The sequence below is a fragment of the Plecotus auritus genome (genome assembly GCF_963455305.1).
Source record: "Plecotus auritus genome assembly, chromosome: 6".
Lineage (NCBI taxonomy): Eukaryota > Metazoa > Chordata > Mammalia > Chiroptera > Vespertilionidae > Plecotus > Plecotus auritus.
In genome coordinates this window covers 24,172,437-24,193,615 of record NC_137773.1, presented here as the reverse complement: position 1 = coordinate 24,193,615, position 21,179 = coordinate 24,172,437, and the positions used below count along the sequence as shown (strand labels likewise).

Genomic DNA, 21,179 nt, shown 5'->3' with positions numbered 1-21,179 from the left:
TAGTATGTCAATATTTAGAAGAGACTTTTATAACTGGTCATAGGGAATCAATGATACTTAACATCTAGAGATGACTTTTGCAAGTTTTAAATGGCTAATGCTTTGATTTAGTTTTGGTAGTGTGGTTTAGAACATAGCAAAATGAAAAAGAACTTATATCTTCACTTTTAAATTCATATCAGAATGTGTTGGGGATGTTATTCTATGATGAGTAAACTTTTTCTGTTGTTAAAGGTCCATGTTCAAGAGATTTGACTTTTTTTAGAATCTCAGAAATTACCTACTACAAACATATCATTATAATGACATACAATACAAGACCAACTATCTTTAACTACATAGCTTATCACATATACTGTACTTATCCTAAGCATTACAAACACACACATACACACGAATTGCCTCTCTTACAATAGCTTTACAATGTAGTTTTATTATTCCAATTTTACATATTAAAAAACTGAGGCTGAGAAAAAAAATAAGTGACTTGCCCAACATAGCTAGTCAAGAGTTGGACCCAGATCTATCATATGCCAAAGTAAGGTTCATTTCCATTATTCTGTGTTGTTGCAAAGACAGAAATAGAAACAAATTTCCTGACTCCCTGTTCCATTAGCTTTCTATTAGGCCAGCGATTTTTAACCTTTTCATCTCATGGCACACATAAACTAATTACTGAAAATTTGCGACATACCAAAAAATATTATATATTTGCCTATCTGACTAACAAATAGGTATAACTTTGATTCATTCTCACTGGACATCTATCATTGTGTTGGCTATTGTCATTTTATTATTTTACAATCTAAGGGAAAAGAGTTCAGTGCCCCTGACTAAAATAGTCAGGTATTGCATGTTTTAAGAATTCTTGGCTGCACACCGATTAAAAAACACATCAATTTTCTTTCCTATAACAGTAATGCAATTTGCACTTGCTTTCTAGGTCACTAATTTTACTAAGCAATTGCAAATAAGCAAAGCTAATAGTGTTGACCTTGAAACTAATAATTGTATTTTCATAGGAAATGAATTATTTCATGGAAAAAGGAAATATTTTGGCTTTGATGTTATTTAGAATACTGACATGATTTCAAAGTCGTCTAGCTTTAGATCAGCTTTTCTGAAACAATCTTTAAAAGGGTTTTGATCCCATAAAGTTCAAAACTTCCCTTCAATGGGTGCACGACCCTGTGGAGCACTGGAACCCAACCTTTGGAACTTGGGGAACAATGGGCTGTGTGGAAAGTTAAACCTGGAGTCTCTAATGTTCCTGATAATGATGTGTGGTTAACTCTAATATTAAGTGTTAGAACATAAAATAATCCTTCAGATTGAGGATTTTAAGAAGTAGTTATGTGCCAACTTGGATTCTACAAAGTTTCTGACTTTACTGTCTGTAATGGTGAAGCAGTGTATAGAGTTGAGAAAATACTGAACTTGTGTTCTTCTTTCTTTTACTTTCTTTTATTTTTTAATCCTCACCTGAGGATATGTTTTTATTTATTTTAGATAGAGGGGAAGGGAGGTGGAGAGAAAAGGGGAGAGAGGAAGAGAAACATCAATCCGTTGCCTCCCATATGCTCCCTGACCAGGGATTGACTGCCAACTTAGATATGATGCGCCAACCAACCGAGCTACCAGCCCAGGGTGTTTGTGGTCTTTCAAGTCCCACCTCTGCCCTCTTCCACCTAAACTGCATGTTCTTGGAAAAGTCATTTTTCCTCCTCTGAGTTTCTGTTTCCCCATGTATTCAATGCTAGAATTTTTCTGGGTTATCTTTTAGGATCATTCAACTCTAACTTACATACGAGTATGTGACACTGAATGGAGACACTTAGAACATCTGTGGACGGAAGCAACAAGAATCCTTGCTTCTCTTCTTATAAAGCAGCTTTCTCCAGATGTGATGAAATCTTTCAGTGTTTACCTGACTGGTAGTACAACTAATCTGTCTTCTTTTCTCCTCCCTCCCACTTATGAAGGGAGCCAGGTTAGAAACATGTTTCTCTACATGGTAATGTGTCTGTGCGGCTGAAGAATTCAGTTTCTATATAAGACTATGGAATATTAAACTTTGAGTAACGTCCTTGGACTCAATCTATTATTGCCCTTTGAGGAGGTATCATGAAAACACATTAGAACTACTTTGGAAGCAGACATTATCTGTTCAAATCTGCCACCTTGACAGGATCCTAAAGGATGGAAGAAGCTAAATTGATGTGGTATCTTAAGTCTAGCACGACCTTGAACAACTGGTTTTGTAACGTTGGCTGTTGTGGGTGTGTGTCATCAGGTATATATAAAGTAAGCTGCATCGCCATGGGTTCAGTCCTAGAGCACAAGCTGGCGAGCAATGCATGGAGCAGACTTGTAACCAGTTTATATCATCTTCATCATGAAGATAACCACAGTGCGGGTACTTCTGAGCCTGGCTCTTTGCCTCATACAAGGTAAGTAACTTGCATGTAATCTAAGCCTCTTGCCACAAACTACAAAGCCCTGGGCAGAGACTTGTCTCCCTCCCCCTGCCCGTACTTAGTATTCAAGATTACATAAGTGTATGTAATCCTAAAATATCTTGCCAGAGACAGAGCTTTAAAGAATTATATATATGGTTTTATAATGTTGTTGTTATCTTTAGAAATGGCAAGGAGCTTGGGATAATCTGAATTTTATCCATGAGAAATCATTCCAGCAATTCTACATTAGTACTAAAAAGCTAGTGGATTCTTCTTTATCTGACCCTCTTAGCAAGCATATCAATTCATACTTATAGGAATTATGTATATAATAGATATTTAAAACTTCAATGTATGTTTTATATATAGGTGTATTATATATATGTAATAGCATATTTATAAAAATATTAACAATTTAAATTCAATCATCTAGTCTTACTTTAAAGCAGTAGTGCCCTCTAGCATATTTTATTTGTGCTAAATGGATTAAAGGCACTTCTTATAAAAGGGAAGGGACTTTTGTGGGAGCTCAGAGGTAGGTTTCTGCATTTGCTACTTGAACTTGGAGGGAACATGGATTGCTTAGAGCTATCTTGCTGTGAAGCATTTACATGTTTTAAAAGGAAACCCTAGATGGAGTTTTAAACATTATGCACAAATGATGCCCACTTTCTAGGATAAATGTGTTGGTGGAAAAAGGTGTCTCATATTGACGGAGTATAATACAGCCTGTGATTTTAATTAAACTTAATTCTTATCATATCTCTAATTTTTGTATCTGTCATAAGGAGGCAATGTTACCAGAATTCAGAAAATTTAATTTTATGTGTATATATGATCTAAACTTTCTGCTACATTATACTTTCAAATTGTAATTGATATGATATAATTGATATTTAGGGTATAATTTTAAAAGAGGTCTGAAATACTCTGCTAATGAAAGGATTTTAGAAATTAGATATTTTGAGGGGGTCAGAAAACATATAAACATTATTTTCCAAAGTAATTGGATCTTTCTGAGTGTATACACTGATCTCCTGGGGCCATCCCCTCATTTTATTTCAATGTGTTCAAAAATAATTTGTGGTTTTCTAACATATTTCCAGTAAAGTGAGCAAGGCACTGCACTGAGCAAATTGTTTCTTTTACTTATTAAATATTTTAGATCCCTTTGACTTTGTTTTTGTTTTGTTGTTTTTTTGTGTTCCAGATGCTGCCAGTATGAATGAAAATCAGGTTAGTCCTGCTTTTTCTGTTCATTGAATTCATTCCAAGATCTCTAAAGAAAAATCGTTCATGGCCAACACCTTGATATTAATAATGCAGACACTTTATACTGATAGGTGCTACTAGCTTTTCCTAAAAACACAAAAACAGGTCTAAATGAATCAAGGCTTGAATCTCAGACACACACACATCACTGTATTGATAATAATGGGTGTGAGCAAGAGGGGATCTACCATGCTATAGGAGTGCTTTAAAATTCCACAAACAAACACATCAGTGAATTAGTATTTTTCAGTTTAACAGCCGAAAGTCATGACACACACAGGAAGCAGAAATTAGTTTTCTTGTGATTACTATGTTAAAAGGGGATTGGCTATATCTTATATAATGTCAGTGTATATACTTCATTCAATAAATATTTATTGAGCATGTATTATGAATCAGACCTTGTTTGAGATGTTGGATTAATAAAAAGTAAAGGAAAAAGGCAAGAACTGTTCTGTCATGGAGCTTACATCTCAGTGGAGGAAAACAGACAAACCAATCAGTCAATTAGTAAAAACATATAGTACATTAATAATGATTAGTCTTAGGAGGAAAATACAGGAGGATGGAAGATAGGAATTTCTGGAGGTGGTATTAGTTTGTCTTGGGTTAGTCAGGTAAGTTCTCCCTGAAGCTAACAATAGAACAGGGATCTGAAGGTGATGGGGAAGGGCCATGAAGATATTTTTTCAATTTAAAGCAGATTAGGCAGAAGCATCCATGATGGCAGAGGCCCTGACTTAGGAGAGTGCTTTACTACCTCTTTCTTAGAGGCCTTTTGTTTGAGAGCTAAAAGAACTGTTTTCTATAGAAGTTAATCATTTTATATATCTGGAAAAAATTTAAAAGGGCCAGTTACACGCACACATACACACACACACACACAACTATGCCATTAATTCAACACTTAAAACAGTGCTATGTATATAGCAAATATTTGCTACATCTCCCAAAAGTCATAAAAATTAAGATAATAAAACAGTAAAAACAACCCCTTTCTACAATGAAACTATTAGAACCATGGTAAGACATTCTCTTGCTATATTTTATTATAACAATTTTTTTAAAAGAAACTTCTTACTAGACTGTTCTAAAGAATTTCATCATAGTCTCTATTATCGCATCTGTTTGCCGATGGAGGAGAAGTGGAGAAACCTCTATGGTGTAGTAGAGTGGTATGGTAGAGTAGAAAAGAAAAAGGCTGTATTGGGGGAAATTAAACAGCATGCTCACTGGGATGTTGCAGTAAAAAGAAGGGTATTGTGCAAACTTCATTTTTCAGGAAGCCATAATTTGTTTTTAGAGTTTATGACAATTGCGGTGATTTCCAGTGAATGTATCAGATTCTGCACTGATACTTTTTATGGCTTTAAACTCTATTTCACTAAACCATCAAAAACCTAAATTTAGCCACCTCTCATGTTGGAATAAGCAAGAAGAACACCAAGAAGTAACTATTTCTCTGGAAATGTTTCTGATCACAGAATTTGGATATTTTGTCAGAAATGAAAACCATTGATTTAGTCTTTCTTGTGGTGCTGGGGATTTTATTTTTCCAGCTCAGTCAGTAACTTGTTGAAAGTTATAAACATAAGCCAGAGCAGCATGGAAAAGTCCTCTAGTAACTGCAAGGATCTCTACCATGTGCTTATATTTGTCATCACAGAGGGTCATTATAAAGCCAAAGCAACCTTGTTAGTGCTCTAACACAGACAAGGAATGATGCCAACTCCCTGGCACATTTTATTATGATGTCTGGGGAGGGACAATGGAAGACAATGGGCTATATAACAGCCACTGATGGAAACAGAAAGTGCTTAGCCCTAGAGGGCTCCAGTGTTCCTGAGCGGTGGGGAAAACACAAACAAGAGTAACAATAACCAAGAAAGCGAGCCAAAGTCTGCAAGTGAGACTTCAAGTAAACAGTTGCTGGGATTTCACCTCTCTACCTCCCATGCCTTTTTTGTCTAGATCGGCTCCTATTTCAAAACCCTCTTTATTATGGTGATTGGGAATATATTATATTTTCCCCAGAGAAAATCCCAACCACTGCTTTCTATTTTTACAGCCTTTTCCTGTTTCATAATTCAAAAGGATAGTGTTGAGTCTCATCTTAACTAGTTAAACATTGTGAACAAGTTTCTTAACCTATTCTCTAGGCCTGGGTTGTTCATTTGAAAAAAAAAAAAAAAAAAAAAGAGTGGTGCCCATCTAATTTTGACACTGGAGAAGTCTGATTCAGGAATATCCTGATTGACAACGTTCTTATTCAATTGACTGCTAGAAACTATTTAAAGCTTTATTCAAGTGTTATGAATCTTGTTTTAAAGACCTACCTCACAAAGGATGTATTTCTTTTATTATTATTATTGATTGATTGATTGATCGATCTTTTCGGAAGAGAGAGAGAAGCATTGATTTGCTGTTCCACTTATTGATGCATTTGTTGGTTGCTTTTCACATGTGCCCTGATGGGGGATCAAACTCAAAACCTTGATGTATTGGGGCGATGTTCTAACCAACTAAGCTACCCGGCCAAGACTATAATGGTTGTATTTCTTTTACAAAGACACCAGGGTCTTCTCTGATTCTTGACAAAGTTTCTACTTAGATTTTATAGAATCATTTATATCTGGTGTGCTAAGCAGTAACTTGCAATGCTGGCATAAGATACTATAAAATTAAAGACCAGACACAGATCTCAGAGGCCCACTTGTCAGTCTGTTGTCAGGAATTATTACTGTGCTACTCAGATAAGATCACTGGGTGGTGACCATAAATTTAGAGATATTTCAGTAGGTTGTCCTTAGCAAAATTTCACAGGGCTGGTCTCTTACATTATTTAGTTACCTTTTTTCACCATTAATCATTTTTCAAGTACTACCTACTGCCTCTATGTTTAAGAGGCTAGGTGAGATACATCATTACCCACTAGGTGGTAACCAACATTTAAACAAGGGTATCTCTATATACTGTTATATCTATGGTACCTGGCAAAGTAATTTTGTAAGTGTTTGTTGATTGATTGAATAGTTATTGTAAAGATATAGGAAGCTGAAAAGAATTCTATAAGTAATCCTTTGGAAGAGGTTGTATTTGTTGGAGTTGGAGCAAAGACTTGATTTAATTGTTTTCTAATGCAAGCATCTCAAAGCAAGATTTTATTTCTTTTGCACAGGAAAAACTTAGATTTCAAAGACTTGCTCTAAAGAGCCAGTGGACTTGCAAAACTAATAGGGAATATAAAGCATTTTAAGTAATAGACTAGGTGGAAATAAGGACAGTGGACTGATCTTTAAAAATGAGGGTTCTTTCTTTTCATTCATTCTTAATTCAATATAGTTTATTGGAGAACTCCTATATGTCACTCAGTCTTTTTAGGAGCTTAGAATTAATGGTATATTTTTAATACTGGGTAAAATATTATTCAGAATGATTTCCTCTCTCCTCCCTAAAGTTGGTACAGTGCTGCTGTCTGCACTGAACAAAAAGAAAGCCAAAACCAAGCACAACACTCCATGTCTTGAAGGATATCACACAGAACAGGAAAACAGTAGTTCCAGAGAATATACAAAAAATACGAACAAACTAACTAACTAACTAACTAACTAATAAACATAGAACAACTAGGCCTTCCCAAGGATGTGATAGTGACGGGCTGGAAACTGCAGCTTTGTTAGCTTTTACTAGTAAGTCAGTCAGTTGGATGTGAGGTTTATTTCATTTCAGAAGAGGATCTAGCCTATAAGTATGTTTTCCAAACATATCTGACCAAGGAGTCATTTCATTCAACTTTTAACTTGTTTTCCACTTTTTAATTGAACCACTGTTAACACTTCCGGGAGCTGGTGTCTTGGGTACATCCTTTGCTGACACAGCGGAGGCTCTTTATTTTTTATTTTTTTATTTTTATTTATTTATTTTTTTAAATATATTTTATTGATTTTTCACAGAGAGGAAGGGAGAAGGATAGAGAGCTAGAAACATCGATGAGAGAGAAACATCGATCAGCTGCCTCCTGCACGCCCCCTACTGGGGATGTGCCCGCAACCAAGGTACATGCCCTTGACCGGAATCGAACCTGGGACCCTTCAGTCCGCAGGCCGACGCTCCATCCACTGAGCCAAACCGGTTTCGGCCGGAGGCTCTTTACAGTGTCTAGTTCACACACTGTGTCCCAGTCCTCCAGCCACTTTTCAAAGTCCTTCTTACAACACATGATGACCCACTGTGTGCTAGATGTTTAATATGTGCCATCAGCATATTCCAATAATAATGACAACAGCAACAAAAACAAAACAATAATAATAAAGGAGGAGGAAGAGGAGAGAAAGAGATTCGACTTATTAAATATCTATAAGCATCAGACATTCTTTGAGGGCTTTTTACATACGTGTTATGTTTCATCCTCAGAAGACCTCTGAAATGTATATATTTATAATCCCTCCTTTTTATTGATAGGGTTAAGTAAGCCTTTGAGAAGTTAATTTGCTAAGGCTATTGGACTTGTAAATGGAACCATGAAATATAAAGTTTTTTGATTCCCAGTTCCTTGTTCTTTCCATTCCACTAATTGTTTTAGATGAATGCTTATTAGGTGAATTTGCAATCTCCAATAGACAATACACAATATACAGAGTCACTGTTTTTGTTTGTATTATTTGTAACAACTGAGTGAATGTCTTCTATATAAAGGGGGTAGTGCTTATTAAATAATATTGTTCAAGGAAGTTTTTCTTGGAAGGTCTTGCTTTGATAAGGTTTCAGTAAACACAACTTTTTTCATCTTTCCCTTAGAATTTGTGCAGTGAATTTCGGGTACTGATGAAAAATGGGAAGCTGTTCTGTTCCCAGGATAAAAAACTTCTTCAAAGCCCTGATGGAATAATGTTCCTCAACAAATGCGCCACATGCAAAACGATACTGTGAGTTAACTTTCTCTTCCAGGTGTTTGAGTTACCAGCTGATCTCTGAACTAGTAAATGTATTCTTTTTATTTCTTGGCAAATATGTCTTTTTAAATCTAAATGGTTAAATAAAAATAGTTTGTAGATCACTCTGGCATCTCTCATCAGATAAAGTTGGGTAAAAGCTACCCACCTGGAAAGGTTGAATCATCCAACATATGGTATTCCAAAACACCCAGAGGGCCCAGCACGAATACCTTATGTAAAACTTAATAGTCTTTTGAGGATGCAGTTCCAATTTGAGTTTCCTGGTTCTGAAAAATTAATTTAAGAAAGGAAGTCAGATTCCGTGGGCCTGTTAAGACCTGATCCTGTTGTACCTTAGGGACTGAGAAAAGCCCTTTGGGAATGATGTCAAACTTTTCTTGTGGCAGCCAACCAGGAGAAGAATTTAAGCAGGATACACCCTGACTCTGTGAGCTGCCAGTATCTTCAGACATTTGGGATTATGCTAAAATGAGATGAATTAAAAAGTTAATTATAGCTTGCAATTACCCGCAATTCAGAAAGAATTAGTATCCAGGAAGTTAACCAACATCTATGCAATGCTTCTTGACTTCCTTCTCTCCAATGACACCTCAAAAGTAGAAGATGGCTTGAGCTGTCAATTGCAAAACCTCAAATCAAAGTGTCCTCATTTGTTTTTGAACAGGGAGGTCGTTCTCAATTTCTGACCAACATCCAAACTTCAAACTGGTACCACGCCAATACTAAGCTTACCCGTTTAAGATAATTAGCTTTTTAAATGCCAGCCTGGTATGTGTCAAGGGATTTAATTTGACATAGTCAATAATATTGACATAATGAAGTTCTGATCACACGTGCTGCTTCTACAGAAGAGACTGTGGAAGATGAGGGAAGGCAGGGCAAGATGTAGAGTAGGGTGAGACCCAGGGAAGGTTGAAGAATCCTTTCTTATTCTCTTGGAAGCTGAATGTAAACCAGCAGGTCTATTATTTACCATAAAGTTTCCTTCTTGTTTCATTGGATGTTTTGATAGTAGACCGATACTATGAAATAATAAGTTTACTGGAAACTAATTTAAAACAAATATAAAATGCCTTAAGACCATGGTTGGCAAACTGCGGCTCGCGAGCCACATGTAGCTCTTTGGCCCCTTGAGTGTGGCTCTTCCACAAAATACCATGGCCTGGGCGAGTCTATTTTGAAGAAGTGGCATTAGAAGAAGTTTAAGTTTAAAAAATTTGGCTCTCAAAAGAAATTTCAATCGTTGTACTGTTGATATTTGGCTCTGTTAACTAATGAGTTTGCCGACCACTGCCTTAAGACACATAAGACAATTTAGCACTAAGAAGTCACTCACTCCATTATTATATTTATTACCTATATAAATGAGTTGGAATAAATTTTTTTTAACCTGGAAAGAAGGAGACTGTATGAGGCATAAACACTATCTTCAAATTTCTAAAGTTGTCCTTTGCGTCCTCAGAGGTTGCAACTGGGTCCAAAACAGGAAGGCAGATTTTTACACATCGAGAATATGGTCTTTCTTTTTCTTTTGTTTTCCTTTTTTTAAAATTGAATTTATTGGGGTGATATTGGTTAATAAAATTACATAGGTTTAAAGTATACAATTTTATAATACATCCTGTATATATTGTATTGTATATTCACCATCCTAAGTCAAATCTCCTTCTATCACCATTTATCCCCCCTTTACCATAACTCTTCTACCTCCCCCCACCTCTATTTTCCTCTGGTAATGACCACACGGTTGTCAGTCTGTAAGGTGTTTTTTTTTCTTCTCAATCCATTTACCTTTTTTACCCGCTTCTCCCCTACCCTTTCCCTCTAACACCTATGAGTCTGTTTCTATTAGTTAGATTATTTTGCTCATTAGATTCCACATATAAGTGAAATCATCTGGTATTTGTCTTTCTTCGACCAGCTTATTTCACTTAGCATAATACTCTCCAGGTCCATCCATGCTGTTGCAAAAGGTAAGATTTCCTACTAATTTGAAAGAATATATGCACCCTTATGTTCATTGCAGTGATATTAACAATAGCCAAGATTTGGAAGCATCCCAAGTGCCCATCAGTAGATGAGTGGATAAAAAAAGCTGTAGTACAGTTACGCAATGGAATAGTACTCAGTCAATAATATGGTCTTTCAAAGAGAGCATTTCCATAATGGTACAGATGGCTTTAAATTTGGTAACCACCTGGATGTTGGAAGTATTTAAGGGGGACTAATCTGCTATGCAGTTAAACGTATAGATTCTTGCCAGTAGAACCATGTTTGAGATATTTTTCACTTCTGAGGAGAGATTTATGGTCCTTCTGCTCATTTCTGGATCTGCCAGACTCGGCTGAGGAAAACAGTCAGAATTAAGTTCACCATGTATGCTGTTATCCTTAAAAGTTGGGAGGTATGTCTAAGCCATGCTATTTCTGCTCTCTTCCAGAGAAAAGGAAGCCAAAACCCAGAAAAGGGCCACGCATTTAGCAAGAGCCACTGGAGCCACTGTCCCAGCAAAGGTAAGAGACAATTTGGAGTCAATTTGCCGTATTTGCTTTCAAGATTAAGTTTTACTCTATGTAGAAGTTTTTATTTCCTACTTACTAAGTCATACCTGTTGAGAAGCCAACTGAGAAAGGAGGGAACATGGCTTAGTCCATGGGTGAGCTAAATATCCGGTACAGCTAGTCCATAGGCCCAACCCCTGACCCAACGCTCTGCAAACATTCTGGGCACTGACAGATGCTAAAAGGAGGAGTAAATCAGTGTGACGCCTGCCTTCCATAGTCCTTTCTCATTCCTCCTGTTCTGTATTAACTCCAACAAGAGCCTTCATGGGACTGTACAACTAAATTCAAATCTCAGAGCTCTTATTTATTGTCATTGTCTCTTGGACCATTTATGTATTTCTCAGTCTCATTTATTTCATCTTTGAAATGGAATGTGGGACCAAATGAGAAACCAAGTTTAAAAAGCCAGCTACAGTGTTTAACATGTGCTAGCAGGCATTTGATTCATTTTATTTCCTTTTCCTTTACTTCTTTTACTTCCTATTGCCTATCTTTTCCAATACCTGAAGAGTTCTAATTTAACTAGAGTTGTTTGTCTTTATCTAATTTACAGATTGGATGTAGGCCAATATTTGTTTGAGAAAAGTGTTCAGTGGTAAAAAACAAAACTTTTTTAAAAATAAAAAATGATATAAAATGAAAGAAGCTGCACAAATGCAACCTAACATACATCCACTTCACTTTATATTTTTTAATTTATACAAAATATTTTATTTATGCAAAAGAATAAAAATTCTAGGTCCAGATTGAAGAAAATTTCTAGCCTACAAATGTCTCACAATAAATTATTGACAAGCTGGGCTTATTGCCAGGTATCCTGACAACTACTCACACCACTCCAAGTCTTCTATTTAGCTTCTTCTCTAATATCTTCTTCCTCTTCTTCCTTTTGTGTGTAACAAGTAATGAAAATGATTTGTCATGGCAGACACGCCCACATTACTTTAACATCCCTATTCTAACTAAGCTACCATCTTCCTTGTCAGTGTTACTTAGGAATGCCTGAGAACCTCAGCCTCCACAGAAAGCCTAGTCAAATTCTTTGCTGGGCTCAGCCAGTCTCACTTTTAAAACAATAACATAATCACCACTCAGTCAATTTGAAATCCTTTTTCTGAGCAAAAAGGACCTGCTTCTGTGCTCTAAAAATCATTGGGGGTCAGAACAGTTTACTAGTAACAATCAAATCTACCTTTGTTTGTCACATTTAGAGAGTGGCTTATTCTGTAAGATTTATTCTCTCCCTTCTCCTCCTCTTTTTCCTTTATGAAAAACTGGTACATCAGTGGGGTTTAAAAATGCAAAATACAAGCAATGACAAAAAAAGACACACACACATCCCAATCTTAACAAACCTACTATTTAAAAAATATTACAAGTCAGATGTTTTCATATATAGACACACATTTACTGAGTTTTCATCAAATAGAATTTTTGAGAAATAAAATTACAGAATTTTAAGAATGTTAACGTTTTATGCCTGAGTTAGAATTTTTACCTCCAGATAAAGTTCTTAAAGTTACATGTTTTGCTCTCTAGGAAATTACTTACTTATAAATTAAGACAATTAATGTTTGGCCATCTGTCCAAAGATTTTATTTTAAGGGTTTGAGTGGATTCATGCAATTACACTGTGTTTGTTTTTGTTATTTCTCTCTCCACTGTAAAAGAGAAAAATCTACCCACTTTTTCTGATTAGATTTCTCCCATCAAAAATTAGCCTTGATACTCACTCTCAGAATAAGGTACTCTGCCTGTTCAAGCATTTTCCTCCTACAAACATCCTCTCTCTCTTGCACCATCAATTTCTTCTTCACTAAGCTGCCATTCTTTCACCTCCCAACTCTAATATCCAATCCATAAATAAGTCTTGTTGGCAGTCTCTAAAATACTTTATCAAAATTTGATTCCATTTCACCATTTTCGTTTCTATCATCCTAGTCAAATTCTTTATAATTTCTAACCTCTAACGTATTCAGTCCATGCTAGACTTGTTTTTAATTAATTGACTGATTGATTGATTCAGTGTTTCTCATTGATTTAGGTTGGCAAGTTTATTGGCTACTAAGCTCATATGTGTATATTTGTGTTTCTGAGTTCCCAATTCTGTTCAGATTAGTTTATTGCTTTAATAACTAATAAGGCAAGTTTTCTGTCTTAGTTCACTTTTTTCAAATCTGATTTACCTATGCATAGATTGTTTTTTCATATAATTATTATAAATAAAAATATCACTGAATTTATGAAAGCCCCCAACTTGAGTATAGGAACCAATGTGATTAGGATACAAAGAATTTATAAGTTAGTTTGAGTAAAATTCACTTTTTAGAATATTAACTTGCTCAAATCAAGAGCACACAATACTCTCTCCTTAATTTCTATACTTTCTGTGTATTTTATGAGATTTAAAAGTATTCTCTGCAGGAATTTTTATAATTTTTGCTAATATCTAGAAAATTTGTAAATGTATTGCTACTTTGATTGCTATTTTGTTGTTTATGGTATTTGTATCTGGTTATTGTTGGTCAAATTCTATTGATTTCTATAGATTAATCTTATATTGAACAACTTTATAATACTTTCTGTTAATTCTTATAACTTATTTGTTAATTCTATTTTTTCTTGGTAGTTGCTTACATTATCTGCATATACTAGCAGATAATAGACATTTTATAACTTTTCTTTCAATCTTAACACTCCTTTATTTCTTTTTCTTTCCTTATATTATTGGCCAGGATCTAAGAGTTCGGTTATTAAACAGTAGTGATGATAATGAACATCAAACTGCCCTCTCTCCCCTATTTTAAGGGAATACATCTAAAGTTTCTCCATTAAGTATAATATTTACTATAGGTACTTTTTCCATAAACTGTGGCAAGTTTAGGAAGTTCCCTTCTTTTCTTAATCTTATGAATATGTTTTGGTCATTATCAAATGCAGTCTCTTCAGCTATTGAAATAATTTTCTGACTTTTTCTTTCAGTCTAATGAATTAAATTTCTTGATAAATTTGCTAATGATAAACTATTATTCTTTTCTTAGGGTAAATCATACTTAATCATAATGTATTTTTAATATAATATTGGATTTGGAAAGCTAATATTTTATTTAGAAATTTGAAACTATTTTTACAAGTAAAATGAGTCTATACTTTACTCTTTTTAATTATTCTAATGTGGTTTAGGAATCAACAGACAATTGCCCTGAGTGGTCACATTTCAGGCTATGGCTGAATAAAGAGGTCAGCAAATCTTTTCTCCAAAATGCAGCTATAAATCTAAACGAACTGAACAAAACAATCATTATGACCACTCTGGAAACTGAAGAACGGCAGCCTGTGTCAATCTGACAAGCATTTATGCTTGAAAAACTGCTAACCTTTGGATTAGAACAGTGGGAGTCTGCAATGCTCTTGCTTAAGGAATACATCTTACCTCTGTTGCTTCCTTGTTGTGGAGGATCTGCCAAAGCAGGGTAGTCTACTACCTAATTTTGGGTAGTAGACTACAATCACACGCAGAGATGTTTTCGATATACGTCATGACTGTCACTAAGAGTAAGTGGGGTGGCCCGAGGTTGTAGCATGGTTGGGGCAAATGTATTTCTGGCTGAGTTCTCACACATTGGCAGCCGAGACCAAATAGAGACCAAGCAATTCACATAGTCGTGGTTGACTATAAGGCTGTGCACAAACCCTTAGAAAACACACACATGAAAAATCCCAGTGTAAAACAAATGCTGGCGCAGATACAAAAATGGCCTGATCTTTGAATGCCCTCCCCAGTGTACACTAGGTCCATCTGCACAGGGTAGAAGCCTTACTGGCTTGAGGTATTTGAGCACAAACTGTGTCTAATAATTGGTCTGCCACAAGTTATACAGATACGGGGCGGGGGGGCGGGGGGGAGGACGGGAACCTAGAAAGCCATGCTTCAAAATAATAAAAATGAATAAACCAATAGAGATTTTCAGTGAAGAAAATATATATTTGGATTAGGACAATAGTTCTAACAACAATTTAAGACTTATGGGTTTCCACTTATGTAGTATACAGATACATATATAGAACTGGAAATTCTAGAGCTGAAAAGTAACTTAAATGAAATATTCAGTAGAGAGTTCAAAAGCAGCTTTTAGATTGCATAGAAAGAATTAATAAACCTGTAGAAAGATCAGCCAAAATTAACAGTGGAAGTACAGAGAAAAAAACTGATGAAAAATGAACAGTCATGGAGTCCTTGCGATAACAACAAGCCTGACAATACAAATAGGAATACAAAAGAAATATCAGAAATAGACCAGACAGAAAAATAAAAAAGTTATTTGAAGAAGTAATGACCTAAATGGTGTCAAATTTGATGAAAAAACGATCTTTACATTCAAGAATATCAATAAGCCCCAAATAGGATTAAAAGAAAAATAGGCAATTCAACAATAATGTTTAGAAATTTTAATACTCTACTCTCATAAACTGATAAACAACTAGACATAATATCATCAAAGATATACAATACTTGAACACTATCAGTTAATTGAACCTAAACTGAAAAATAGAGAATGCTTCCCCAGTGATTGCAGAAGGTGCATTTTTTCAAGTAACAGTGGAACATTCTTCCAGATAGACTATATAATAGGATATAAAACATATCTCAATAAATTAAATGTAATTAAAATTATACAAAGTTTGTTGTCTGATCACAACAGAATTAAATACAAAACCCCCAAGAAAAATAAATTATGGAAATTTCCAAATAACTGAAGGGTCAAAGAAACAACATGACAGAAATTAAAACATAATTTGAACCCAGCCACCGTTGCTCAGTGGTTGAGCATCAACCTATGAACCAGAAGGTCACAGTTCATTTCCCCATCAGGGCACATGCCTGGGTTGTAGATTCAATCCCCAGCAGGGGGCATGCAAGAGGTGGCCAATTGATAAACCTCTCTCATCATTGATGACTCTATCTCACTCTCCCTCTCCCTTTCTCTGAAATCAGTTTTTTTAAAAAAACAACAACATAATTTGAACTGAATATAACCAAAAACACAATAATTCAAGACTCAACAGGTTTTAGCTAAAGTAGTATACAGTCATACTTTGGTATCCATGGGGGATTTCACAGATACCAAAATCCACAGATGCTAAAGTCCCTTACTTAGTCCTCAGTATCATCGATTCCATATCCATGGATAAAAGGTCACAATTTAATAATCTGAGCTTCCATATTAAGAAAGATAGAGGAAAAAAAGAGCAAATGAAGCCCCAAGCAAGCAGAAGGGACACAAAGATTAGAGCAGGAATTAATGAAGTACAAGTCATAAGAAATAAAAAAATAATAATAAATCAAGTCTAAAAGTTGGTTCTTTGAAAAGATTAACAAGCTGACAAACCTGTAGGTAAATTGACCTAGAAAAGAAAGAATAAACAAACATTTCCAAAATTAGGAATGAAATATACAGTGTAAATATATATCTTAGAGAAATCACAAAGATTATAATGGAATATTACGAACACATTTATGCCATAAAAGTGGACAGCTGAGATGAAATGGACAAATTTCTAGAAAGAAAGAAATTATTAAAAATGGACCCAAGAAGAAATAGAAGATCAAAATAGACCTATAGCAAGTAAAATAATTAAATGCATAAGAAAATACCAGATCTAGATGACTACATTTGTGATTTTCATCAGATATTGAAAGAAGAAATAATACCAATCTTTTACAGACTCATTCAGGAAATAGAGGAGTAGGTAACCTTACCAGCTCATTCTAATGAAGCCAGTGTTATCTATAATAAAAGGGTAATATGCTAATTAGACCAGATGTCTTCTGGACAAAGCCCCAGCAGCTGCTGCTGTGAGGGCCAGGCCGAGGCTTAGGCAGCTGCGGCGGCCAGCGGTGGCAGCAGCAGTGGCGTGATGGGGGCATCACCTTCCCCTGATGGGCGATAGCCTCCTATAGAGGGAGGCCAGAGGCAGCAGCAGCAAGGGGGTGATGGGGGCAATGCCTTCCCCTGATTGGCCAGTCACCTCCTGCAGGGGAGCGGGCCTAAGCCATCAGTAAGGAAATCTAAGGGCTCCCAGACTGTGAAAGGGGGCAGGCTGGGCTGAGGGATCCCCGCCCCCCAAGGGCATGAATTTTTGTGCACTGGGCTTCTGGTTCCAGTATAAAATCCAAAGGAAGATATCACAGTACAAGGAAAACTGACAAATATCCCTCATAAACAGAGATGGAAATACTTCAAACAATATATTAGTGAACATAAAAAAGAAAACCATGACCAAGTAGGAATTATTTTAGGAATGCAAGTTTGGTTTGACAACAGAAAATTTGATACACCATATTGATAGAATGAAGGACAAACTACATGATCATTTCAATAGATGAATAAAAAGCACTTAACAAAGTCCAACACTCATTCAAGATGAAAATTTACACAAGAAAACTAACAACAGACAAACTTTTTCAGCTGATAAAGGGCATCTATGAAAAGTCTACAGCTTACATTATACTTCATGGTTAGAAAGTGAGTACTTTGACCTTAAGATTGAGAAGAAAGCAAAGATGTTTGCTCTTACCATTTCTATTCAACATACTACTTCTATCCAACTTGAACTGGAGGGTCTAGCCAATATAAGGCCAAATTTCTTAATTAATTTGAGACATCATGATTGAAAAGGAAGCAACTGTCTTTAATTATAGGGACATGACATTATATATAGAAAACCCTAATGATCCACAAAAAGAAAAATTACTAAAACTAATAAACAAGTTTGGCAAGGTTTCAGTATACAAGATCAAAACTCTAGTGTATTTCTATATACTAGCAATAATCCAAAATTTAAATTAATTTCAATCATAATAGCACAAAATAATAGAATATGTAAAAAATAAAATTGCAAATGCAAGACTTGTACATTAGAAACTACAAAACATTGAAATGAAAGAGCTAAATAAATGGTGAGGTAGTCCATGGTAATTCTTCTAAAATTAATCTCCAAATACAACATATTTCCTATGAAGATTCTAGCAGACGTTTTTTATTCTATTTTTTGGGTGGAAATTCACAAGTTGAACCTAGTATTTATATAGAAATGTTGGGACATTTAACAGTAACTGACTTCAAAACTTATTAAACAGTAACGGTGAGCACAACAGTGTGTTATTGGGTATAAGGACAGACATAAAGATCAATGGAATAGGATTGAGATACCTTACATTTACGATCAGTTAACAGTGCTTAAAAAATTGAATAGCTATAACCATAAAAATAAACTTATATTCTTACCTTATATCATACAAAAAAATTAACTCAAAATGGATTATGGTCCCAAGTGTAAGAGCTATAGCTCTAAAATTTTTATAGTAAAACTTAACAAAAAATCAGGAATTTGAAGGAATGTTTTTAGATTTGAGACCAAAAGCATGATTCATGAATATAAAATTAATAATTTGGACTTTATCAAAATTAGAAACTTTGTGTTTGAAATGAGATTACTGAAACAATTACAAAGCAAATAATAGGCTGGGAGAAAATGTTCACAAATCATGTGTTGTAAAAGACTTCTATCCACAGTATATAAGGACTTCTTACAACTCAATTATAAAAAGATGAACAACTCAACTAAAAATAAACATTACACTAAAGGTATATTAATGTCTAATAAGCACATAAAATATATTCCACATTGCTATTACTTAGGGAAATGTACATTAAGACCACAGTGAGATAGTTACACTACCACTAGAGTGGCTCTAATCATAAAGATAGAAAATACAGAATATTGTTAAGATTGTAGAGAAACTGGGACACTTCCAGATTGCTGAGAGGAGTATATAAGGGTGTAGCAACGCTGAAACACAGTTTGGCAATTTTAAAAGAACTAAACATGAATTTATGTTTAATATCATATGTTATTTTGTGATGTTATGCTAATATTTGCTGTGTTTAATATGATGTTATGTTAAATATGACCTAGCAAATTCAGTACTAGAAATCTACCCCAATGAAGTGCAAACACATGCCCACACAGTCAGGCATGTGAATATTCATAGCAGCATTGTTTTAAATAATCCAAAACTGAAAACAATCTAAATACTGTACCGAAATGTCCACTAGTGAACGGATAAACAAAATGAGCTATATTTCTACAATGAAATATTATTTAGCAATTAAAAAGGAATGTACCACTGATGCTGTTAAAATATAGATAAAACTAAATAATATTATGCAAAATTTAAGAAGCCAATTATATATTTATGAATCCATTTATATGAAATATCCAGAAAAGGTAAATTTATAGAGTCAGAAATTTCAGTGGTTGCCTAAGGCTGGAGCTGGGAGCTAGGATTAACTATAAATGGGTACAGGGGAAACATTTGGAATGATGGAAATAGTGTAAAATTAGGTTATAGTGATGGTTGTATAACTCCATAAATTTAATTAAAATTATTGAAATAGTACTTTTAAAATTAGTGAATAATATGCTTTCATTGTATGTATAGCCATACATACAATGTTTATATCTTTTTTCCAGTAAACATTGCATATATTTTTATTTTCATCTCTTTCTTTCTGTTTTATAAGTCATATAGAAATCTATCATATCAGCTTTTTTGTTAATCCCCAATATATTATAGTTTCTGAGAAGTGTGTGCCAAAATCTCTTATTCCAGTTGTTGATTTACCTATCATATTCTGTTGGTTGTTGACATATGTAGAACCTGTATTATTAGGTGAATTTAAGCTCATGCTTATTTTACCTTTTCCCCTTCTTATTACTTTATATAATGTCCATTTTTTTCCTTAGGATGCATTTTAGACTTAATTCTGTATCTTAAGTATTAATATTGCTGCTCTGCTCTCATTCATTTTTACCATATATATCTTTTTTATCCTATTGTAATATTGAGTGCCTTTTTATTTTAATTTTTCTCTTGTGATCAATAACTCTTTGTTCCTATACTTAAAATCTAAACACATATTATCTTTTAATTTGTGGGGTTAGTCAATTTACACTTCTTGTTACTTGTTTTACTAGGAGTTGATTTTCACAATTTTTCATATTTTTAGTTACTAGACTTTTTTTACAAATTATTTTTGAAGTAGTTTCTCCCTTTGGCTTTTCTTTGATGATGACTTAAATGTAACATATCTTTTTGTTGTTCTTTTCATGACTACCCTAAATAAAATATCTGTAATTATAATTGATCACAATTGCTAATGTCTGTGTTTATTGTTAATATCTCATGTATCTGTCCAATTTTCCCAACACCATTTATTGAAGAGACTGTCTTGACTCCATTGTATGTTCATGCCTCCTTTGTCAAATATTAATTGCGCATAGTGGTTTGGGTGGATATCTGGATTCTCTATTCTATTCCATTGATCTATATGTCTGTTCTTGTGCCAGTACCAGGCTGTTTTGAGGACAGTGGCTTTGTAATGCAGCTTGAAATCTGGTATTGAGATCCCTCCACCTTTGTTCTTCTTTCTCAGGATTGCTGTGGCTATTCGGGGTCTTTTTTTATTCCAGATGAATTTTTGGAGAGTTCTTTCTAGGTCTGTGAAATATGCCGTTGGTATTTTAATGGGGAGTGCACTGAATCTGTCTCTTCTCCCCTAATGTGTTAGTCTGCTCTCAGTTCATTTTGTTAAAATCCCCTAAACTTCCACAGTTTGTTATTGCCCAGATTATAGATTTGAGTTGCTATGGCTACTTTTCTTCTTTCACTTTTCACAAATTCTAGCGATGTCCTCTGTTTCTTCAGATATTCTTCCTGTATATGTTTACCTCTTCTTGAAGATTTCTAAATTTATTCTTTATGTTTTTATAGATTATTTTCTATTTTAAATTAGGTGGGTGTTTTTTTAGGTCTTCTATGTGAATTTCCTAATATGATCTTCTGGTTCATAAATTCATTATGT

At 34.6% G+C, this 21,179-nt stretch overlaps 1 protein-coding gene across 2 annotated transcripts in view; it reads left to right on the top strand.

Annotated features, from left to right (window-relative positions):
* Window positions 1-2,395: 2,395 nt before the first annotated feature.
* Window positions 2,396-21,179, top strand: part of SPINK5 (serine peptidase inhibitor Kazal type 5) — a gene marked incomplete at both ends in the record, with an annotated part of 69,748 nt that continues 50,964 nt past the window's right edge. For both annotated transcript variants that reach the window (XM_080673928.1, XM_080673929.1), the window contains 4 exons: window positions 2,396-2,450; window positions 3,670-3,695; window positions 8,529-8,656; window positions 11,127-11,199. In XM_080673928.1, coding sequence (XP_080530054.1) covers window positions 2,396-2,450; window positions 3,670-3,695; window positions 8,529-8,656; window positions 11,127-11,199 — 282 coding nt within the window. The remainder of the gene's footprint in view (window positions 2,451-3,669; window positions 3,696-8,528; window positions 8,657-11,126; window positions 11,200-21,179) is intronic.